At 37.6% G+C, this 19,666-nt stretch overlaps 1 protein-coding gene across 2 annotated transcripts in view; it reads left to right on the forward strand.

Annotated features, from left to right (window-relative positions):
- The window catches only part of LOC110462926, a 154,221-nt gene that overhangs the window by 129,766 nt on the left and 4,789 nt on the right, over positions 1-19,666 (forward strand). For both annotated transcript variants that reach the window (XM_021517171.1, XM_021517172.1), the window contains one exon: positions 17,248-17,420. In XM_021517171.1, coding sequence (XP_021372846.1) covers positions 17,248-17,420 — 173 coding nt within the window. The remainder of the gene's footprint in view (positions 1-17,247; positions 17,421-19,666) is intronic.

Here is a 19,666-nt window from a genome sequence, read left to right on the forward strand (position 1 = left end):
GGGAAAGTGAATTTCTGGGGGATGATTACAGTGAAGTTGTTAGGATCATGATAAAACTTTTGACAGTACTAGTATTTGTGATATACTTTAAAAACAAGCAATGAAACCAGTTTAGGGTATAGCATAGCCGACATAATAAGGGCACTTTATCTCTGTTCTCCTTCTGCTAGGTCCATTAACTGTGTCATGTTAAAAAACAAAGAATTTTCAGGGCAATTTTATCTTTGTGGGTACATTCGTCCTAAAGTTAATGGACACAATTTGACAAAGCCTGGTTAGCTTCCAGCAGGATTATACAAATAATTCCTATCATAAACCCTATATATAAGATCTTACATGAGTTTCCATTTCATACGAGATTTATGAAACGAGTCTAAGAATTTTTTAATTTAGCGAGCTTCAGGCAAGGTATAAAATACAAAATTTGTGACGAGTTTTATAAATTTCATATGAAATGAAAACGATAAGATCCTTTTCATCACATTATCAAGATTTGTGGCATTTATTCGTGTAAAACGACAATTTTCATGCAACTTTAAAATGTAAAAAGCCGCCGTTTTGACTCCAGTGCGTAAGTCTGTGATGTCATGTACTTGTTCTAGGCGGGATGTCACAATTGAAACAATTGAAACTTACAACCAATCACAGGGCTAATAGGTCATATTACATGGGTTAATACGCAAAAAAATATTACATGAGTATAAAGATAAGTGACAAAGAAATGCAAATATATTCAAATGAAAGAAGTTGTTCAGCACAAGATAAACTCCTAGTCAAAATAAAAAAACTAAATAATCATGTAGCATGTGTCTAAATATACAAATATATTGAAATTTGTCATCTTTATATTTACTGAAAGGGAATTTAAATGATGATGGTCTAAATTAATTTTTAGACATGTATGATTGTGAAATGTTTGTTATTGGGCTAAGAAAGGTGCGACACCCGTTTTTCTCCTCACAGCCCACCTTGGCTGATCGTAGTCTGAGATTTGTCACCAAGTATTATAAACCCCTGTCTTGTCAAATGAATAGATAAAACAGGTTATAGAATGTGTGGGATTTTTCACAATTTTTCCTCAGGATAAATAGTTCAGCTGATCGTAATCACATTAAAAGTGAATCTGTGCTCAGAGGGAGCTTTGTACACAAAGCCTATAAATGCTACAGTGCACTTCAGACACGAATTTAACATCATAAAATCAACACCTATATCTGTAAACGTTAATGCTTATGTTATATGTTTACGTTATATTTCACCTGGACCCAACGCCAAATCAACTTATGCTGTGCCGTGATGTGGCTTTCAAATGTATGTCTGTTTTTTATTCATCCGTCGATCTTGTATCAATTTTTTTTATTTAAATGATTGAATAACCAAAAAGTTTATGGAATGATATTTGCCCCTGACATGAAGAGCTTTCAAGTTTGTTCAAATGAATGACCTTGGCCAACTTTCAAGATAACATGTGTTAAATTTATAAAAAAAACTTTTAACAATTTCTTCTGAATAACAAAGATGTCTAAGGTGATAATCTTTTGTAAAGTAGCATGCTTGGATGAAGGGCTATGAAACATGTTCAAATAAATGACCTTGACCCACTTTCAAGACCTCAGGTTGAAATAAGTGAATCATTCAAATGGCTTCTCTTTGGAATAACCAAAAGGTCTAGGGTCATGATATTTGTACTGTAGCATGAAGAGAGTAGTGGGCGATGTCAAGGTTTTTTCAACTCGGTGACCTTGGCCCCTTTTCAAGGTCACAGGGTCAAATATGTTCAAACCTTTGAACTACTCACGAAAGATAACATGGGTTAAATTTGTTAAAAACCTTTAAACAATTTCTTCTGAAGAACAAAGATGCCTGAGGTCATGATATTTTGCAAGTAGCATGCTGGGATAAAGTGCTATCAAATATGTTTCAATAATCGACCTTGACCACTTTCAAGGTCATAGGATTCAAATAATTCAAGTTTTTAACAGACATCTTCTGATAAAACCAAGAACCCAAGGATGAAAACATGCTATAATTTTTCTTGTAAAGCATGTACAATTTTCTGTAAATATAATGTTTATGATTTTCCAATATTGGTGTTCATTATTATTCCTGATAACTTCATGCAAACAACAAATTGATGTTAATTTAAAGTAGGATTATAATCACAACATACTCAAGCATCATTTGTCCGACTAGTTTCGCCTCTAAAGGTGTCGAGGCTTCATCAGGAATTGATGTTAATTAAGGCGCAATCATGGCATAACATTACCTTGGCGTTTATTGATGATGAAATATTTGTAACTTTTTCTAGTTTCATTTGTTTAATTTAATCAGTGGATAACAACCAATAAGGGTTCCATGCAGTCTTCCTGATACTCTGTATCACATGTGATGTAACATTTAGGCCATATTGGTATAATTACAGTAAGGTTTATATAGGTAATAAATCACCACATCTATATAGCCCTTCCATGTATGACTCGGTGTCTCCTGACGCGCGACACAGATTTATTCCAAGTTTATTTGTTGCGGTATTAGTACATGCATATTTTTATTCATTAGAAAATATGTCACGACTACTGTACCTGTAAAAATCACCTGTACCTAGATGTTACATAACTCCCTGGAGCAGTCTTCTCCTTCCTTGTCTAGGCCTGTCAATTTTAGGCTTCGTCATGCATACAAATTTAACAGCCAATTTTATTCCTGTCAGAATTAAAATCTAACAGAGAAAAATTCTATTAAACCATGTTTCTTGATGCTGTATCACTGTATAAAAAAAAACGAAAAAAATAATTAAAAATTTGTTTGTAAGTCTTTGTTGGTTCCCACGTCACCTGTGTATGACATTTTTTAACTACATTTAATATTCTTTTGAAATTCTTTGACATCCACGATCGTGGACGTGAATACAACAGCCTGTTATCATATAATTCAGTCACCAATGCAGAGAAAAAAAATATTAAAAGTTTCTGATTTCTGTTACATGGGAATTTTTCTTCATTCGTACCGTATTTATTCATATATAAACACATGTTTGTTGATCCACTCAATAAAGAATCCAGCTCATCACCCCCCCCGTCTCATTGTCACCTACTTACGGATCCCTGTCCCACTGCACTGTGGTTTTTCCCCCACATACAGTAACCTCACCTTAATTTCATGTTGGATGTATACTGTTACACATTTTGGCCAAAACTCTTCTGTTTACGAGGTAGCTCAGTCAGTTAGAGCGACAGTACAATTATATGAAGTCCAGGGTTCAAATCTTGGTCATAGCCTCATTGAAATTATTTGTACTCAAAACATTGTTGTTGATTATATTTTTCATGAAAGTCCTTTTTAGAAATGATATAGAAAGGCTATAGTAAAGCAAGGAAAAACAGTTTCCAATACATAAAGTTTTTGGCAGTTGTAGGCAGACACTTCAGTAGGAGTCATTGGGTCCCCATCATCCCTTACTCTGGGCGCTGTTTTTGTAGAAGTTTCTTCCCTTCAAGGACCACCCTTTAATCTGAGTAATTTCCTTTTGTTGTCTCTTACTTATGTATTACCTCCATTGCTTAGGCAAAAAAAAATAACAACATATGTTTCAGGTACCCCGACCGACCCTAGTTTTTACCTACGACCCTAACAATTTTATTTTACTTGTTTGCACTTGAATGTCCCATTTAAACATGTCAAAAACTATTACTGTCTTTATGGCACCTCCCTATTTGAATAGTAGTCTAGTCATAATAGTCATAGTCTCAATGTAATTGTACATGTTTATTGATATGAATAAAATATGGTTTAAACTAAACTATTTGAATAGACATGTATCAAAACCAAATTTGAATATCATTTTATTATTTAAAAGACCTAAAAATGGTCTGAATAACTGCTTACTGATTTTTGTAATTAAATATAGCCCCCCCCCCCCCCTCAAAAAAGACTCATCAGTCCCTTAACTTAAATTTCTTTATTTTTTCCCAGCCCTTTAACTTAAATTTAAATTCGTTACTTTTCCTCAGCCCCTTCAGTCTTAGCCCTTTAACTGAAATTTCTTTGCTTTTTCTCAGCCACTTAAATAAAATTTCCTTACTTTTTCTTAGTCCCTTACATTCAATTTCCTTTAACTTTCCAAACCTTTTTATTTTAGTCATCCTTACCTTTCCTCAACCCCTTAAATTAGACATCCTTGCTTTTCTCTAGCCCCTTTATTTAGTACTTGAGGGATGATGATCGATTATAATCAAAAATTGATCGATTTGCCCTTTCCGATTCTGATTATTGATTACAAATTCCATAATCGAAATAATCGGCTCATCATTGAAATCAAAGTATTTAAAGGTCTTCCATGTAAAGTATGCTTTGAAAGTCATATATTTTTATGATTGATAAAAAGGCATTACAGTTGCTTGATATCCGTTCATTATAAAAGAACGAAACCTAACGTATTGTGATGAACAACTCTGTCTATTGATGTTATAGTAGTGTTCTCACTGAATTTGGGTATTCAGTCCCAAAAAAATTGTAAACTGATTATGCAATCGATCATCGATCGGGTTAATACTTCCGATTACAAACCGATTACCGATCATGATTATAATCAGATTTCCCATCACTATTTTTCCTTTCATCAGCCCCGTACTTTTAACCCTTTCACCCCTATGTAACCTTAGTAGACTCTATCATGCATTGATCCGGATGAGTCCATTATGGTCTACAGTGGTGAAAGGGTTAATCACCCCTTACTTTTAATCACCCCTTCACCTAAAATTTCTTACTTTTGCCTACATGCCTGTTTCCTTAAGATTCCTGATTTTTCCTAGCTTATTCCCTTATGTCTTGCCCAGTCCCAAACGAACAAATTAATGAAGTAAGATCGGTTTGATTAAGACTGTATTTGTAGGAAAGAAAATATGTTAAAATTATATAGATAAAAAAATCAAAAAAATTACAAATAAAATTGTTCAGGAGTAAATTGCATCGTCATACTGTTAAATGTAACTGTTTCCATTTCAAGGTCATTAAATTCAATTTTGATGTTAATGTTTAATAAATCTCGTGACTTGTACGATATCAAGATTTAAATAATTGTAATGATTTTCTGCCATACAGCAGTTCACACCCACTGAAATGGTAAATGAGAGTTGGCTTTTGCACAGAAGCATCTACATTGATCTAAGGTTTGATATCAAAATAAACGCAAGATTCGTCAACGAAAAAATCTTGATACCTTGTATATGTAATTATATTCTTCCTCAGAGTGATTTCAAACCCAACTTAATCCTGATAGAGAGTTTTTGTTGTTTTATATGATGTCTGAATCAATGTAACCTCAGCACTTGGAGACTTAATCATAATAAAGCAGTGCTCTTACAGAGAACTAGCTAACACAACATTCAGAGAATTCTACCAAAAATATGCTTTTCTTTCTTAAAAAAAATAAATGAAAATCTTTTTAAAAAAGTCTATAACAAACCTGCTTCATGGAAAGAATTTTATTTAACAGAGTTAAAAACATTGTGTAACTGTATGGGACCGGTATGTAGTAATACTGGTAAACAGGGGTGTCACTGTATGGGACTGGTATGTAGTAATACTGGTATACAGAGATGTCACTGTATGGGACTGGTATGTAACAATACTGGTAGACAGAGATGTCACTGTATTGGACTGGTATGTAGTAATACTGGTAGACACAGGTGTCACTGTATGGGACTGGTATGTAGGAATACTGGTAGACAGAGGTGTCACTGTATGGGCCTGGTATGTAGTAATACTGGTAAACAGAGATGTAACTGTATGGGTCCGGTATGTAATAATACTGGTAGACAGAGGGGTCACTGTATGGGACTGGTATGTAGTAATGCTGGTAGACAGGGGTGTCGCTGTATGGGACTGGTATGTAGTAATGCTGGAAGACAGAGGTGTCACTGTATGGGACTGGTTTGTAGTACTACTGGTAGACAGAGATGTCACTGTATGGGGCTGGTATGTAGTAATACTGGTAGACAGAGGAGTCACTGTATGGGACTGGTATGTAGTAATCTGGTAGACAGGGGTGTCACTGTATGGGAATGGTATGTAGTAATACTGGTAGACAGAGGCGTCACTGTATGGGACTGGAATGTAGTAATACTGGTAGACAGAGGCGTCACTGTATGGGACTGGAATGTAGTAATACTGGTAGACAGAGGCGTCACTGTATGGGACTGGAATGTAGTAATACTGGTAAACAGAGGTGTCACTGTATGGGACTGGTATGTAAGAGGTGTAACTGTATGGGACTGGTATGTAGTAATGCTGGAAGACAGAGGTGTCACTGTATGGGACTGGTTTGTAGTACTACTGGTAGACAGAGATGTCACTGTATGGGAGTGGTATGTAGTAATACTAGTAGACAGAGATGTCACTGTATGGGACTGTTATGTAGTAATACTGGTGGACAGAGATGTCACTGTATGGGACTGGTACGTAGTAATACTGGTAGACAGAGATGTCACCGTATGGGACTGGTATGTAGTAATAATGGTAGACAGAGATGTCACTGTATGGGACTGGTAGGTAGTAATACTGGTAGCCAAAGGTGTCACTGTATGGGACTGGTATGTAGTTATAATGGTAAACAGAGATGTAACTGTATGGGACGGGTATGTAGTAATACTGGTAGACAGAGGTGTAACTGTATGGGACCGGTATGTAGTAATACCGGTAAACAGGGGTGTCACTGTATGGGACTGGTATTTAGTAATACTGGTAGACAGGGGTGTCACTGTATGGGCCTGGTATGTAGTAATACTGGTAGACAGAGACGTCACTGTATGGGACTGGTATGTAGTAATTCTCGTAGACAGAGGTGTCACTGTATGGGACTGTTATGTAGTAATACTGGTGGACAGAGATGTCACTGTATGGGACTGGTAGGTAGTAATACTGGTAGCCAAAGGTGTCACTGTATGGGACTGGTATGTAGTTATAATGGTAAACAGAGATGTAACTGTATGGGACGGGTATGTAGTAATACTGGTAGACAGAGGTTTCACTGTATGGGACTTGTATGTAGTAATACTGGTAGACAGAGATGTTACTGTATGGGACTGGTATGTAGTAATACTGATAGACAGAGGTGTCACTGTATGGGACTGGGATGTAGTAATACTGGTAGACAGGGGGGTCACTGTATGGGACTGGTATATAGTAATACTGGTAGACAGAGATGTAACTGTATGGGACTGGTATGTAGTAATGCTGGAAGACAGAGGTGTCACTGTATGGGACTGGTTTGTAGTACTACTGGTAGACAGAGATGTCACTGTATGGGGCTGGTATGTAGCAATACTGGTAGACAGAGATGTCACTGTATGGGAGTGGTATGTAGTAATACTAGTAGACAGAGATGTCACTGTATGGGACTGTTATGTAGTAATACTGGTGGACAGAGATGTCACTGTATGGGACTGGTAGGTAGTAATACTGGTAGCCAAAGGTGTCACTGTATGGGACTGGTATGTAGTTATAATGGTAAACAGAGATGTAACTGTATGGGACTGTTATGTATTAATACTGGTAGACAGAGGTGTCACTGTATGTGACTGGTATGTAGTAATACTCGTAGACAGAGGTGTCACTGTATGCGACTGGTATGTAGTAATACTGGTAGACAGCGGTGTCACTGTATGGGACTGGTATGTAGTTATAATGGTAAACAGAGATGTAACTGTATGGGACCGGGATGTAGTAATACTGGTAGACAGAGGCGTCACTGTATGGGACTGGAATGTAGTAATACTGGTAAACAGAGGTGTCACTGTATGGGACTGGTATGTACTTATACTGGTAAACAGAGATGTAACTGTATGGGTCCGGTATGTAATAATACTGGTAGACAGAGGGGTCACTGTATGGGACTGGTATGTAGTAATTCTGGTAGACATGGGGTGTCACTGTATGGGACTGTTGTAATACTGGTAGACAGAGGTGTCACTGTATGTGACTGGTATGTAGTAATACTCGTAGACAGAGGTGTCACTGTATGGGACTAGTATGTAGTAGTAATACTGGTAGACAGAGGTGTCACGGTATGGGAATGGTATGTAGTAATACTGGTAGACAGAGGCGTCACTGTATGGGACTGGAATGTAGTAATACTGGTAGACAGAGGCGTCACTGTATGGGACTGGAATGTAGTAATACTGGTAAACAGAGGTGTCACTGTATGGGACTGGTATGTAGGAATACTGGTAGACAGAGGTGTCACTGTATGGGACTGGTATGTAGTAATACTGGTAGACAGGTGTCACTGTATGGGACTGGTATGTAGTAATACTGGTAGACATGGGGTGTCACTGTATGGGACTGTTATGTAGTAATACTGGTAGACAGAGGTGTCACTGTATGGGACTGGTATGTAGTTATACTGGTAAACAGAGATGTAACTGTATGGGACTGTTATGTATTAATACTGGTAGACAGAGGTGTCACTGTATGGGACTGGTATGTAGTTATACTGGTAAACAGAGATGTAACTGTATGGGACTGATATGTATTAATACTGGTAGACAGAGGTGTCACTGTATGGGGCTGGTATGTAGTAATACTGGTAAACAGAGGTGTCACTGTATGGGACTGGTATGTATTAATACTGGTAGACAGAGGTGTCATTGTATGGGACTGGTATGTAGTAATACTGGTAAACAGAGATGTAACTGTATGGGTAGTAATACTGGTAGACAGAGGTGTAACTGTATGGGACTGGTATGTAGTAATACTGGTAGACATGGGGTGTCACTGTATGGGACTGTTGTAATACTGGTAGACAGAGGTGTCACTGTATGGGACTGGTATGTAGGAATACTGGTAAACAGAGATGTAACTGTATGGGACTGTTATGTAGTAATACTGGTAGACAGAGGTGCCACTGTATGGGACTGGTATGTAGTAATACTGGTAGACAGAGGTGTCACTGTATTGGACTGGTATGTGGTAGACAGAGGTGTCACTGTATGGGACTGGGATGTAGTAATACTGGTTGACAGAGGTGTCACTGCATGGGACCGATGTAGTAATACTGGTAGACAGGGGTGTCACTGTATGGGACTGGGATGTAGTAATACTGGTTGACAGAGGTGTCACTGTAGTGGACTGGTATGTAGTAATACTGGTAGACAGAAGTGTCACTGTATGGGACTGGTATGTAGTAATACTCGTAGACAGAGGTGTCACTGTATGGGACTGGTATGTAGTAATACTGGTTGACAGAGGTGTCACTGTATTGGACTGGTATGTAGTAATACTGGTAGACAGAGGTGTCACTGTATGGGACTGGTATGTAGTAATACTGGTTGACAGAGGTGTCACTGCATGGGACCGGTGTGTCGTTTTTTACTCAGAATTGTTTTGGGGTGATTCTAAATCCGAGTAGACATGCTTGAAGAGGCTGGGAGATTTCATTTCCAATAGGGTCCAATATGTCTTTTAAGTTGAATCTTTTATTGCAATAATCTCAAATATTATTTCTCTTTTTTTTTTTGATCAGGAAGTAATCTGAAATATGTAGTGCAGAGTATTGATGTATTTGTGATGTGACAAACTTGGAAGCTCTGAATATTTATAAATCACACCTTTTCTTTCTCAGGAAAATGTTATGAAGAATGGATATAAAAAAAATTAGAAAGCAGTAAATTGGTTTGGCTATAAATCCAGTGTAGCATTGACAACGCAATTAGCCATGATGTTAAAAGTTGCACTCTCATAAAACAATATACCAAAAATTACTGCAAAAACTAGTGTGTCGCCCGTAAAGTAGGAATAAATACTCATTAGTGTACGATGCCTGCCTGATTAAAAGTGCTGCAGTGATGGTGTACGACCATCAACCAACAGTTCTACCTAAATCCACTCTCCCTCCATTTTATATCGCCTACCCACCCAATCAATTTGTCAGTCAACAGCAAATATAATAAGAATCCTCTCTGAAGGAATCATGGAATTTAATCCAAAAGTAGAAGCTAACCCTGGTATTTATACTTTATAAATTACCGTTTCTACAGTGTTGTGTAGCATGTAACATATCCAAGTGGTATATATGATAACTTTATATAGTTCTGTACTCAACATTGCTTTAAACTGAATAACCATTTCTTTATACAAACACTGCTGACCACTGAATAACCACTTCTTTATACAAACACTGCTGACCACTGAATTACTACTTCTTTAACCACTTATTTACACTAAAACACTGCTGACCACTGAATTACCACTTCTTTATACTAAAACACTGCTTACCACTGAATTAACACTTCTTTACACTATAACACTGCTGACCACTGAATTACCACTTCTTTATACTAAAACACTGCTGACCACTGAATTAACACTTCTTTATACTAAAACACTGCTGACCACTGAATTACCACTTCTTTATACTAAAACACTGCTGACCACTGAATTACCACTTCTTTATACTTAAACACTGCTGACCACTGAATTACCACTTCTTTATACTAAAACACTGCTGACCACTGAATTACCACTTCTTTATACTTAAAAAAATGCTGACCACTGAATTAACACTTCTTTACACTAAAGCACTGCTTACCACTGAATTACCACTTCTTTACACTAAAACACTGCTTACCACTGAATAACAACTTCTTTACACAAACACAGCTTACCACTGAATTACCACTTCTTTACACTAAAACACTGCTGACCACTGAATAACCACTTCTTTACACTAAAATACTGCTGACCACTGAATAACCACTTCTTTACACTTAAACACTGCTGACCACTGAATTACCACTTCTTTACACTTAAACACTGCTGACCAATGAATTACCTCTCCCCTATATCCCTGACATCCTTTTGTGCCCCCTCACCCCTAACATTGTATATATAACTTCCCTACCATCCTGTTATTCCCCCTCCCCCAACCATATTATACAACTTCCCTACCGTCCTGTAATTCCCCCTCCCCCAACCATATTATACAACTTCCCTACCATCCTGTTATTCCCCCTCCCCCAACCATATTATACATCTTCCCTACCGTCCTGTTATTCCCCCTCCCCCAACCATATTATACAACTTCCNTCTTACTCCTCAGTGTTACCCACCTTTTTTCTCCTGTACTAAATTTCTATGACAGACATATCCTGTAAGGTGTTAGATATTGTAAGTGAAACTTTTTTCTCAGCAGGTTTGAATAATGATTATTGTGCAGAGTGGAAAAAAAGTCATTGCTGGGGCATTTAAAAACTGAGGGGCTTGATGAGGGTATAGTTAAGACTGCACATAGAGAAGGCAGTCGTAACACACACGGTTTTTATACAGGTTTTCTGGTATTTTTGGGAGTTGCATTTAAATGTATTTTTAACGACATGCAGTCAGCTCTGATAAGGTATGGCACACATTATCACAGTTCCACATAGCTGTTTTCAATTACATTAGTAGGATGCAGGCTTTCTGCATACACATTCCAGATTACAGGTGCAAAAATTAAGATGAAATAGAATTTTTTCTGACTTTTTTTCTGGTTTTCTGTAAGGATCTATTTTTGAATATTTTATCTCTGCAGAGAAAAAATGACTGGAATGAAAGGAGTCAGCATAGAAACTTACATATCTCTTTGTGCACATATCTTTGTACAGGTAACATCAAACTGGTGGGTAAGAAATGGTGTCTTGTGTGGCAGATAAGAGAAACTAAACCGCAGTGTTTGGCGTTTTGTCGGGGTTATATATGGTAATGATGTGGAGTACAAACCCAGACTCCATAGTCATTAATTCTGCATGTCAAACACCAATATCAATTAAACAAGGTCATTTGATATAAAACATGTTACAAAAAAAATATTCAAGTATTATAATTATTGCATTACTTTAGATTTGAACTCATAATAAAAACTTCTGCTTTAAGAAAGACACCAACTGCCCTTCTTTAAGACAAATAGTCTTACACAAGTTTGTTACTAAAAACACATCACAAGGGAAATTGTTACTCAAAACACATTACAAGGGAAATTGTTACTCAAAACACATTACAAGGGAAATTGTCACTCAAAACACATAACAAGGGGAATTGTTACTAAAAACACATTACAAGGGGGATTGTTACTAAAGACACATTACAAGGATGATTGTTACTAAAGACACATTACAAGGATGATTGTTACTAAAGACATGTTACAAGGGGGATTGTTACTGAAGACACATTACAAGGATGATTGTTACTAAAGACATGTTACAAGAGGGATTGTTACTAAAGACACATTACAAGGATGATTGTTACTAAAGACACATTACAAGGATGATTGTTACTAAAGACACATTACAAGGGTGATTGTTACTAAAGACACATTACAAGGATGATTGTTACTAAAGACACATTACAAAGGAGATTGTTACTAAAGACACATTACAAGGATGATTGTTACTAAAGACACATTACAAAGGAGATTGTTACTAAAGACACATTACAAGGATGATTGTTACTAAAGACACATTACAAAGGAGATTGTTACTAAAGACACATTACAAGGATGATTGTTACTAAAGACACATTACAAAGGAGATTGTTACTAAAGACACATTACAAGGATGATTGTTACTAAAGACACATTACAAAGGAGATTGTTACTAAAGACACATTACAAGGATGATTGTTACTAAAGACACATTACAAAGGAGATTGTTACTAAAGACACATTACAAGGATGATTGTTACTAAAGACACATTACAAAGGAGATTGTTACTAAAGACACATTACAAGGATGATTGTTACTAAAGACACATTACAAAGGAGATTGTTACTAAAGACACATTACAAGGATGATTGTTACTTAAGACAGATTACAAGGATGATTGTTACTAAAGACACATTACAAGGGAAATTGTTACTAAAGAACGATTACAATGATGATTGTTACTAAAGACACATTACAAGGGTGATTATTACTAAAGACACATTACAAGGATGATTGTTACTAAAGACATGTTACAAGGGGGATTGTTTCTAAAGACACATTACAAGGATGATTGTTAGACATGTTACAAGTATGATTGTTATGTTACTAAAGACACATTTCAAGGGAGATTGTTACTAAAGACATGTTACAAGGGGGATTGTTTCTAAAGACACATTACAAGGGGGATTGTTTCTAAAGACACATTACAAGGATGATTGTTACTAAAGACATGTTACAAGTATGATTGTTACTAAAGACACATTACAAAGGAGATTGTTACTAAAGACATGTTACAAGGGGGATTGTTTCTAAAGACACATTACAAGAATGATTGTTACTAAAGAGACATTACAAAGGAGATTGTTACTAAAGACACATTACAAAGATGATTGTTACTAAAGACACATTTCAAGGGAGATTGTTACTGAAGACACATTACAAGGATGATTGTTACTAAAGACATATTCCAATGGAGATTGTTACTAAAGACACATTACAAGGATGATTGTTACTAAAGACATATTACAAGGGATATTGTTACTAAAGACACATTACAAGGATAATTGTTACTAAAGACACATTACAAGGATGATTGTTACTAAAGACATATTCCAATGGAGATTGTTACTAAAGACAGATTACAAGGATGATTGTTAGTAAAGACACATTACAAGAATGATTGTTACTAAAGACCCATTACAAGGATGATTGTTACTAACGCCACATTACAAGGATGATTGTTATTAAAGACAGAGAACAAGGGTGATTGTTGCTAAAACACAAGGGAAATTGTTACTAAAGACACATTACAAGGATGATTGTTACTAAAGACTCATTACAAGGGAGAATGTTACTAAAGACACATTACAAGGGATATTGTTACTAAAGACACATTACAAGGATAATTGTTACTAAAGACACATTACAAGGATGATTGTTACTTAAGACAGATAACAAGGGTGATTGTTGCTAAAACACAAGGGAAATTGTTACTAAAGACAGATTACAAGGATGATTGTTACTAAAGACACATTACAAGGGAGATTGTTACTTAAGACATGTTACAAGGGGGATTGTTACTAAAGACACATTACAAGGATGATTGTTACTAAAGACATGTTACAAGGGGGATTGTTACTGAAGACACATTAAAAGGATGATTGTTACTAAAGACATATTCCAAGGGAGATTGTTACTAAAGACACATTACAAGGATGATTGTTAGTAAAGACACATTACAAGGAAGATTGTTACTAAAGACACATTTCAAGGATGATTGTTACTAAAGTCACATTACAAGGATGATTGTTAGTAAAGACACATTACAAGGAAGATTGTTACTAAAGACACATTTCAAGGATGATTGTTACTAAAGACACATTTCAAGGATGATTGTTACTAAAGACACATTACAAGGATGATTGTTACTAAAGACACATTACAAGGGAGGTTATTACTAAAGACACATTACAAGGGAGGTTGTTACTAAAGAGAGATTAAAATTTGTTTCTTTTACATTTGTCCAATGAAGGACGGTAGTTTCCCTAGTGAGGTCATTTTACAAAGCAGGTTGTTATATGAATGAGCGGGAATATAAGTGAAATATCACCATTATGTCTCTAGCTTATCGTATTAAAAATGTAATTTTAATGGCCATTTTGAAAACCTGCTGAGTTTTATTTAGCTTTCATGCATCAAATATATATATACAAGCGCTACAAGTTTGATGGAGCTGAAAAGTTGGGCACAAAGGTTTATTGTCTTCTTCCTCGTGTAAATTTTGAGGCTTAATTTTCATACCCAAACCTCTCTGCCATTTCCGTGGTGGTAATAATGTACTTTACTTGATAAATGATTCATTCTTCTTGAAATTATGCATTTTTAAGGATTGGAATCTTAAAAAAATCTACATGTTAGTTGCAGATGGCTATGTGTATCTGGTTTGCTGTTAGGTAGAATGGGAAAGGCTCTTCAGCAAATCTTTCAGAAAAATGATGGTATTTTACTGCACACAGAAAAAATAGCAACTCCATTATAATGACATCAAGACTATAGTATGCGCATGTATGAATATATTTCTTATTTGGATAATTTTGCTTTGCAATTTATTTTGGCTGAATGTCAAGATATTGCAACAATTTTTATTGATTTTCGTAGCAATGCTACTTAAGATTAAAAGTGGATACCGTATGCACCATGCATTTTCTTGATGGGATTTGGAAAATTAGTAGCTGAAAAAATTACAATTTCTGCATATAGACAAATCATTTTGAAATATTCCTACAGAAGTGGAGCAAGTTCTTTGCTAATGGGGAAAAAACTAAACCGTATGATGAATGGAATTGACAGTTTGGGGAAGCTCTCCGAACAGAAGAATTTCCTCATCTTCAGAAGATGCAAAATAAAATGTTTATTGAAAGAGATCGTTTTTTCCTTCATTTTGTTTTCAAATTTGTAAATGTAAAATTTCCATTTTAAATTTATTGTATAGGAAATCCATTTACTTTCTAAGAAGTTTTAAATTTACGTGAAATAGAATATTGGATTTTTAATTTTTTTCGCTGTCATATCTGGTGATATTTATGTTGATTAGTTTTGAGAGATTTTCGGGTTTGTTCAGGGCACTCAAGCAGTACAGGATGGTTTTATTCCATCTCTGTCTTGAAAATCATTTTCTTATGCCTCGTGTCTTTAAATTCTAAATAACTATGTAAACCGTTTCTGCCTACATCAGCATACAGTGCTTAAGACTCAGGGACTGTACTTGTTCCTACTTGTTCCTCTGGGATTATTATCCAAATGGAAATGTGTTTTTAAATACATTTAATGATTTTGTAAATATGAACACTTCAAATTTTCTAAGCAAAACACCCATCAGTTAAGCCTTGGCCATGAATTTTTGGTGTCTTAGTTCAAATTCTTTTGTCACAATAGGTGCTATTATACATGTTATATAAATATCTATAGAATAGTAAATCCATCTGTCTGTATGCATAGTCTGTCCATCTGCCTGAAGACATTCTATCTGTCCATCTGTCTGTAAACATAGTCTGTCCATCTGTTTGAAGACATTCTGTCTGTCAATCTGCCTGAAGACTTTCTGTCTGTCCATCTGTTTGTAGACATAGTCTGTCCATCTGCCTGAAGACATTCTGTTTGTCCATCTGTCCGTATACATAGTCTGTCCATCTGTTTGAAGACATTCTGTCTGTCCATCTGCCTGAAGATATATAGTCTATCCATCTGTCTGTCCATCTGTCTGTGGATATTGTGTCATTTCATATGTCTAGACATTCTGTCTATCTGTCTGAAGATAAGTCTGTCCATCTGTCTGAAGATATTCTGTCTGTCCATCTATCTGAAGATATAGTCTGTCCATCTGTCTGTAGACATTCTGTCTATCTGTCTGAAGACATTCTGTCTGTCTATCTGTCTGAAGACATTTGTCTGTCTATCTGTCTGAAGATGAAGTCTGTCTGTCTGTCTGTTAAGTCTGTATTTTTTCATCTTTCTGTAAACATTTGTTGATCTGGTTTTGGGTTAATTTCTTCTAACATCCCTTTGAGGTGAGAAAGGTTGGGTTGGGTTGGGTTGGGTTGGGTTGGGTTGGGGGGTTCCTAAGGAAATACTTCTAAAGGCTTTGTCTGTTGCCCAATTTGTATGGTGTTTAAGACCAATACAATATAATATTTTGAAATCTCCACCTGTGTGGGGGAGGCATAGATTGTCTGTCTGTCCATCTGACTCAGTAAGTACAATCTGTTTGCCCATCTATCTGTAAGAAAAATTCTCTGTAGAAATTATGTCCGTCTATCTGTGTACGAATTGTCTGTCCATTGTATATAGTCTGTCCATCTGTACATAGTATTGTAGACATAGTGTGTCTGTCCAACTATCTGTGGACTAATATAATCTTTCATCCCCTTTGGTGGGAGATTGGGGGAGGCATATATTGTATGTCTGTCCATCTGTCTATATAAATTGTCTGTCTATTGATTGTAGATAGCCTGTCCATTGTTTGTAGATAGTCTGTCCATTGATTGTAGATTGTCTGTCTATTGATTGTAGATAGCCTGTTCATTGTTTGTAGATTGTCTGTCCATTGATTGTAGATAGTCTGTCCATTGTTTGTAGATAGTCTGTCCATTGATTGTAGATTGTCTGTCTATTGATTGTAGATTGTCTGTCCATTGTTTGTAGATAGTCTGTCCATCTGTCTGTAAACTGTAGACACGGTGTGTATGTTCGTCCCGCTGTATAAGCCACTAACATCGTACCTTTGTGATTACAGGTGAGAAGCCCTATAGATGTCCATTAGAAGGATGTGATCGGGCGTTTCCACAACTGTCTAACCTACAACACCATATAAGGAATCATGATAAGTTGGTGGACAGTCAGTTCCAGTGTCATCTGTGTGACAGGGCCTATCCTAACGAGGCGACACTCAAGGCTCACAACACACGGGTATGTATATGGGGGGGAAATGGGGGTAGGGGGGCTAACAAGGCAACACTCAAGGCTTATGACACACAGGTATGTAAAGGGGGTGAAATGGGGGTAGGGGGGCTAACGAGGCGACACTCAGGGCTCACAACACACAGGTATGTATATGGGGGGGGAAATGGGGGTAGGGGGCTAACGAGGCGACACTCCGGGCTCACAACACATGGGTATGTAAAGGGAGGGAAATGGGGGTAGGGGGGCTAATGAGGCAACACTCAAGGTCCATGACACACAGGTATGTAAAGGGGGGAAATCGGGGTAGGGGGGCTTACGAGGCAACACTCAAGGCTCATGATACACGGGTATGTAAAGGGGGTGAAATGGGGGTAGGGGGGCTAATGAGGCAACACGCAGGGCTCACAACACACAGTTATGTAAAGGGGGGAAATTGGGGTAGGGGGGCTAACGAGGCAACACTCAAGGCTAACAACACACAGATATGTATAGTGAGGGTAATGGGTGTAGGGGGGCTAACGAGGCGACACTCAGGGCTCACAACACACATGTATGTAAAGGGGGGGAAATGGGGGTAGGGGGGCTAACGAGGCAACACTCAAGGCTCATGATACACAGATATGTATAGGGAGCGTAATGGGGTAGGGGGGCTAATGAGGCAACACTCAGGGCTCACAACACACAGGTATGTATGGGGGGAAATTGGGTAAGGGGGCTAACGAGGTGACACTCAGGGCTCACAACACACAGGTATGTAAAGGGGGGAAATGGGGGTAGGGGGGCTAAAGAGGCAACACTCAAGGCTCACAACACACAGATATATATAGGGAGGGTAATGGGGGTAGGGGGGCTAACGAGGCGACACTCAGGGCTCACATTACACAGGTATGTAAAGGTGGGTAAATTGGGGTAGGGGGGCTTATGAAGTGACACTCGGGGCTCACAACACACATGTATGTGACGGGGGGAAATGGGGGTAGGGGGGCTAACGAGGCGACACTCAAGGCTCATGACACACGGGTATATAAAGGGGGTGAGATGGGGGTTGGGGGGCTAATGAGGCGACACTCAAGGCTCACAACACACAGGTATGTAAAGGGGATGGGGGAAATTGGGGTAGAAGGGCTTACGAGGCGACACTCAGGGCTCACAACACACATGTATGTAAAGGGGGGGGAAATGGGGGTAGGGGGGCTGCCCAGGCAACACTCAAGGCTCATGACACACGGGTATGTAACGGGAGGGTAATGGGGGTAATGGGGCTTACGAGGCGACACTCAACTAATTGATTTAATAGGAAATTCTCTTTAGCAGAGTCCATAACATGCATCTCAATATTTGTGACATATGAATGAATGTACTATCCTATGCCATCTTTTTGGTTGGTATACGATGTACAAGAAAAGGAGTTATAGAGACATCCTTAGCCTCCTGATTAAAGTGTGGGTGACAAGAATACAATACAATTGTGACGTTTATTGTTGTGTAGGCTGTACAGCACTGCGTACTCCAAAAGAGACAACACAGCGCCCCCTAGTAGCTGCATATACAGCGATCTCAATCTCTACTGTGATAAAATGTTTTCATGATAGCTTTGAAAAATTGATGAGGCTCCATCATATTCCTTATCATAAAGACGACCAATGTAATCAGAAAGAGGCCCGAGCGGGGTCAGAAAGAGGCCCCAGCGGGGTAACTTACTGCCAAGTAGGTATACAAGCACTCTTTTGAAGTTAAACCCTGATTTAATGGACCAGATACAATTTAAATGCCATGACTCTGTAAATTACGATGTTATTTTAATGAAAATTTTAGATTTTTCTCATCATATTGATGAATCTTTACAAGTGAGCGTTCTCTTATCTAACAAGTCAGATTCTATCACCTTTATTATACAAATGTTTACATGCATTTTTTTTTTAAGTGGAACATTTGGAACATGAAGATCCAAGTTGAAGTCAAATCTAAAATTTTCAAAAGATTTTGTTATAATGTTGCATTAAAATATGGGCGAAAAGATAATTTTTATACAAATTAACTGTGAAAATCTGATAATGAAAAGGACATTGTCTGATTTGGAAGGGTTGGGGAAAGGGTGCAGGTCTGGGTGCTGGGGAAAGGATGCAGTTCTGGGGGCTGGGGAAAGGATGCAGTTCTGGGGGGTGGGGAAAGGGTGCAGGTCTGGGGGCTGGGGAAAGGATGCAGTTCTGGGTGCTGGGGAAAGGGTGCAGGTCTGGGGGCTGGGGAAAGGA

This window comes from Mizuhopecten yessoensis, unplaced genomic scaffold (assembly GCF_002113885.1).
Source record: "Mizuhopecten yessoensis strain PY_sf001 unplaced genomic scaffold, ASM211388v2 scaffold10847, whole genome shotgun sequence".
Lineage (NCBI taxonomy): Eukaryota > Metazoa > Mollusca > Bivalvia > Pectinida > Pectinidae > Mizuhopecten > Mizuhopecten yessoensis.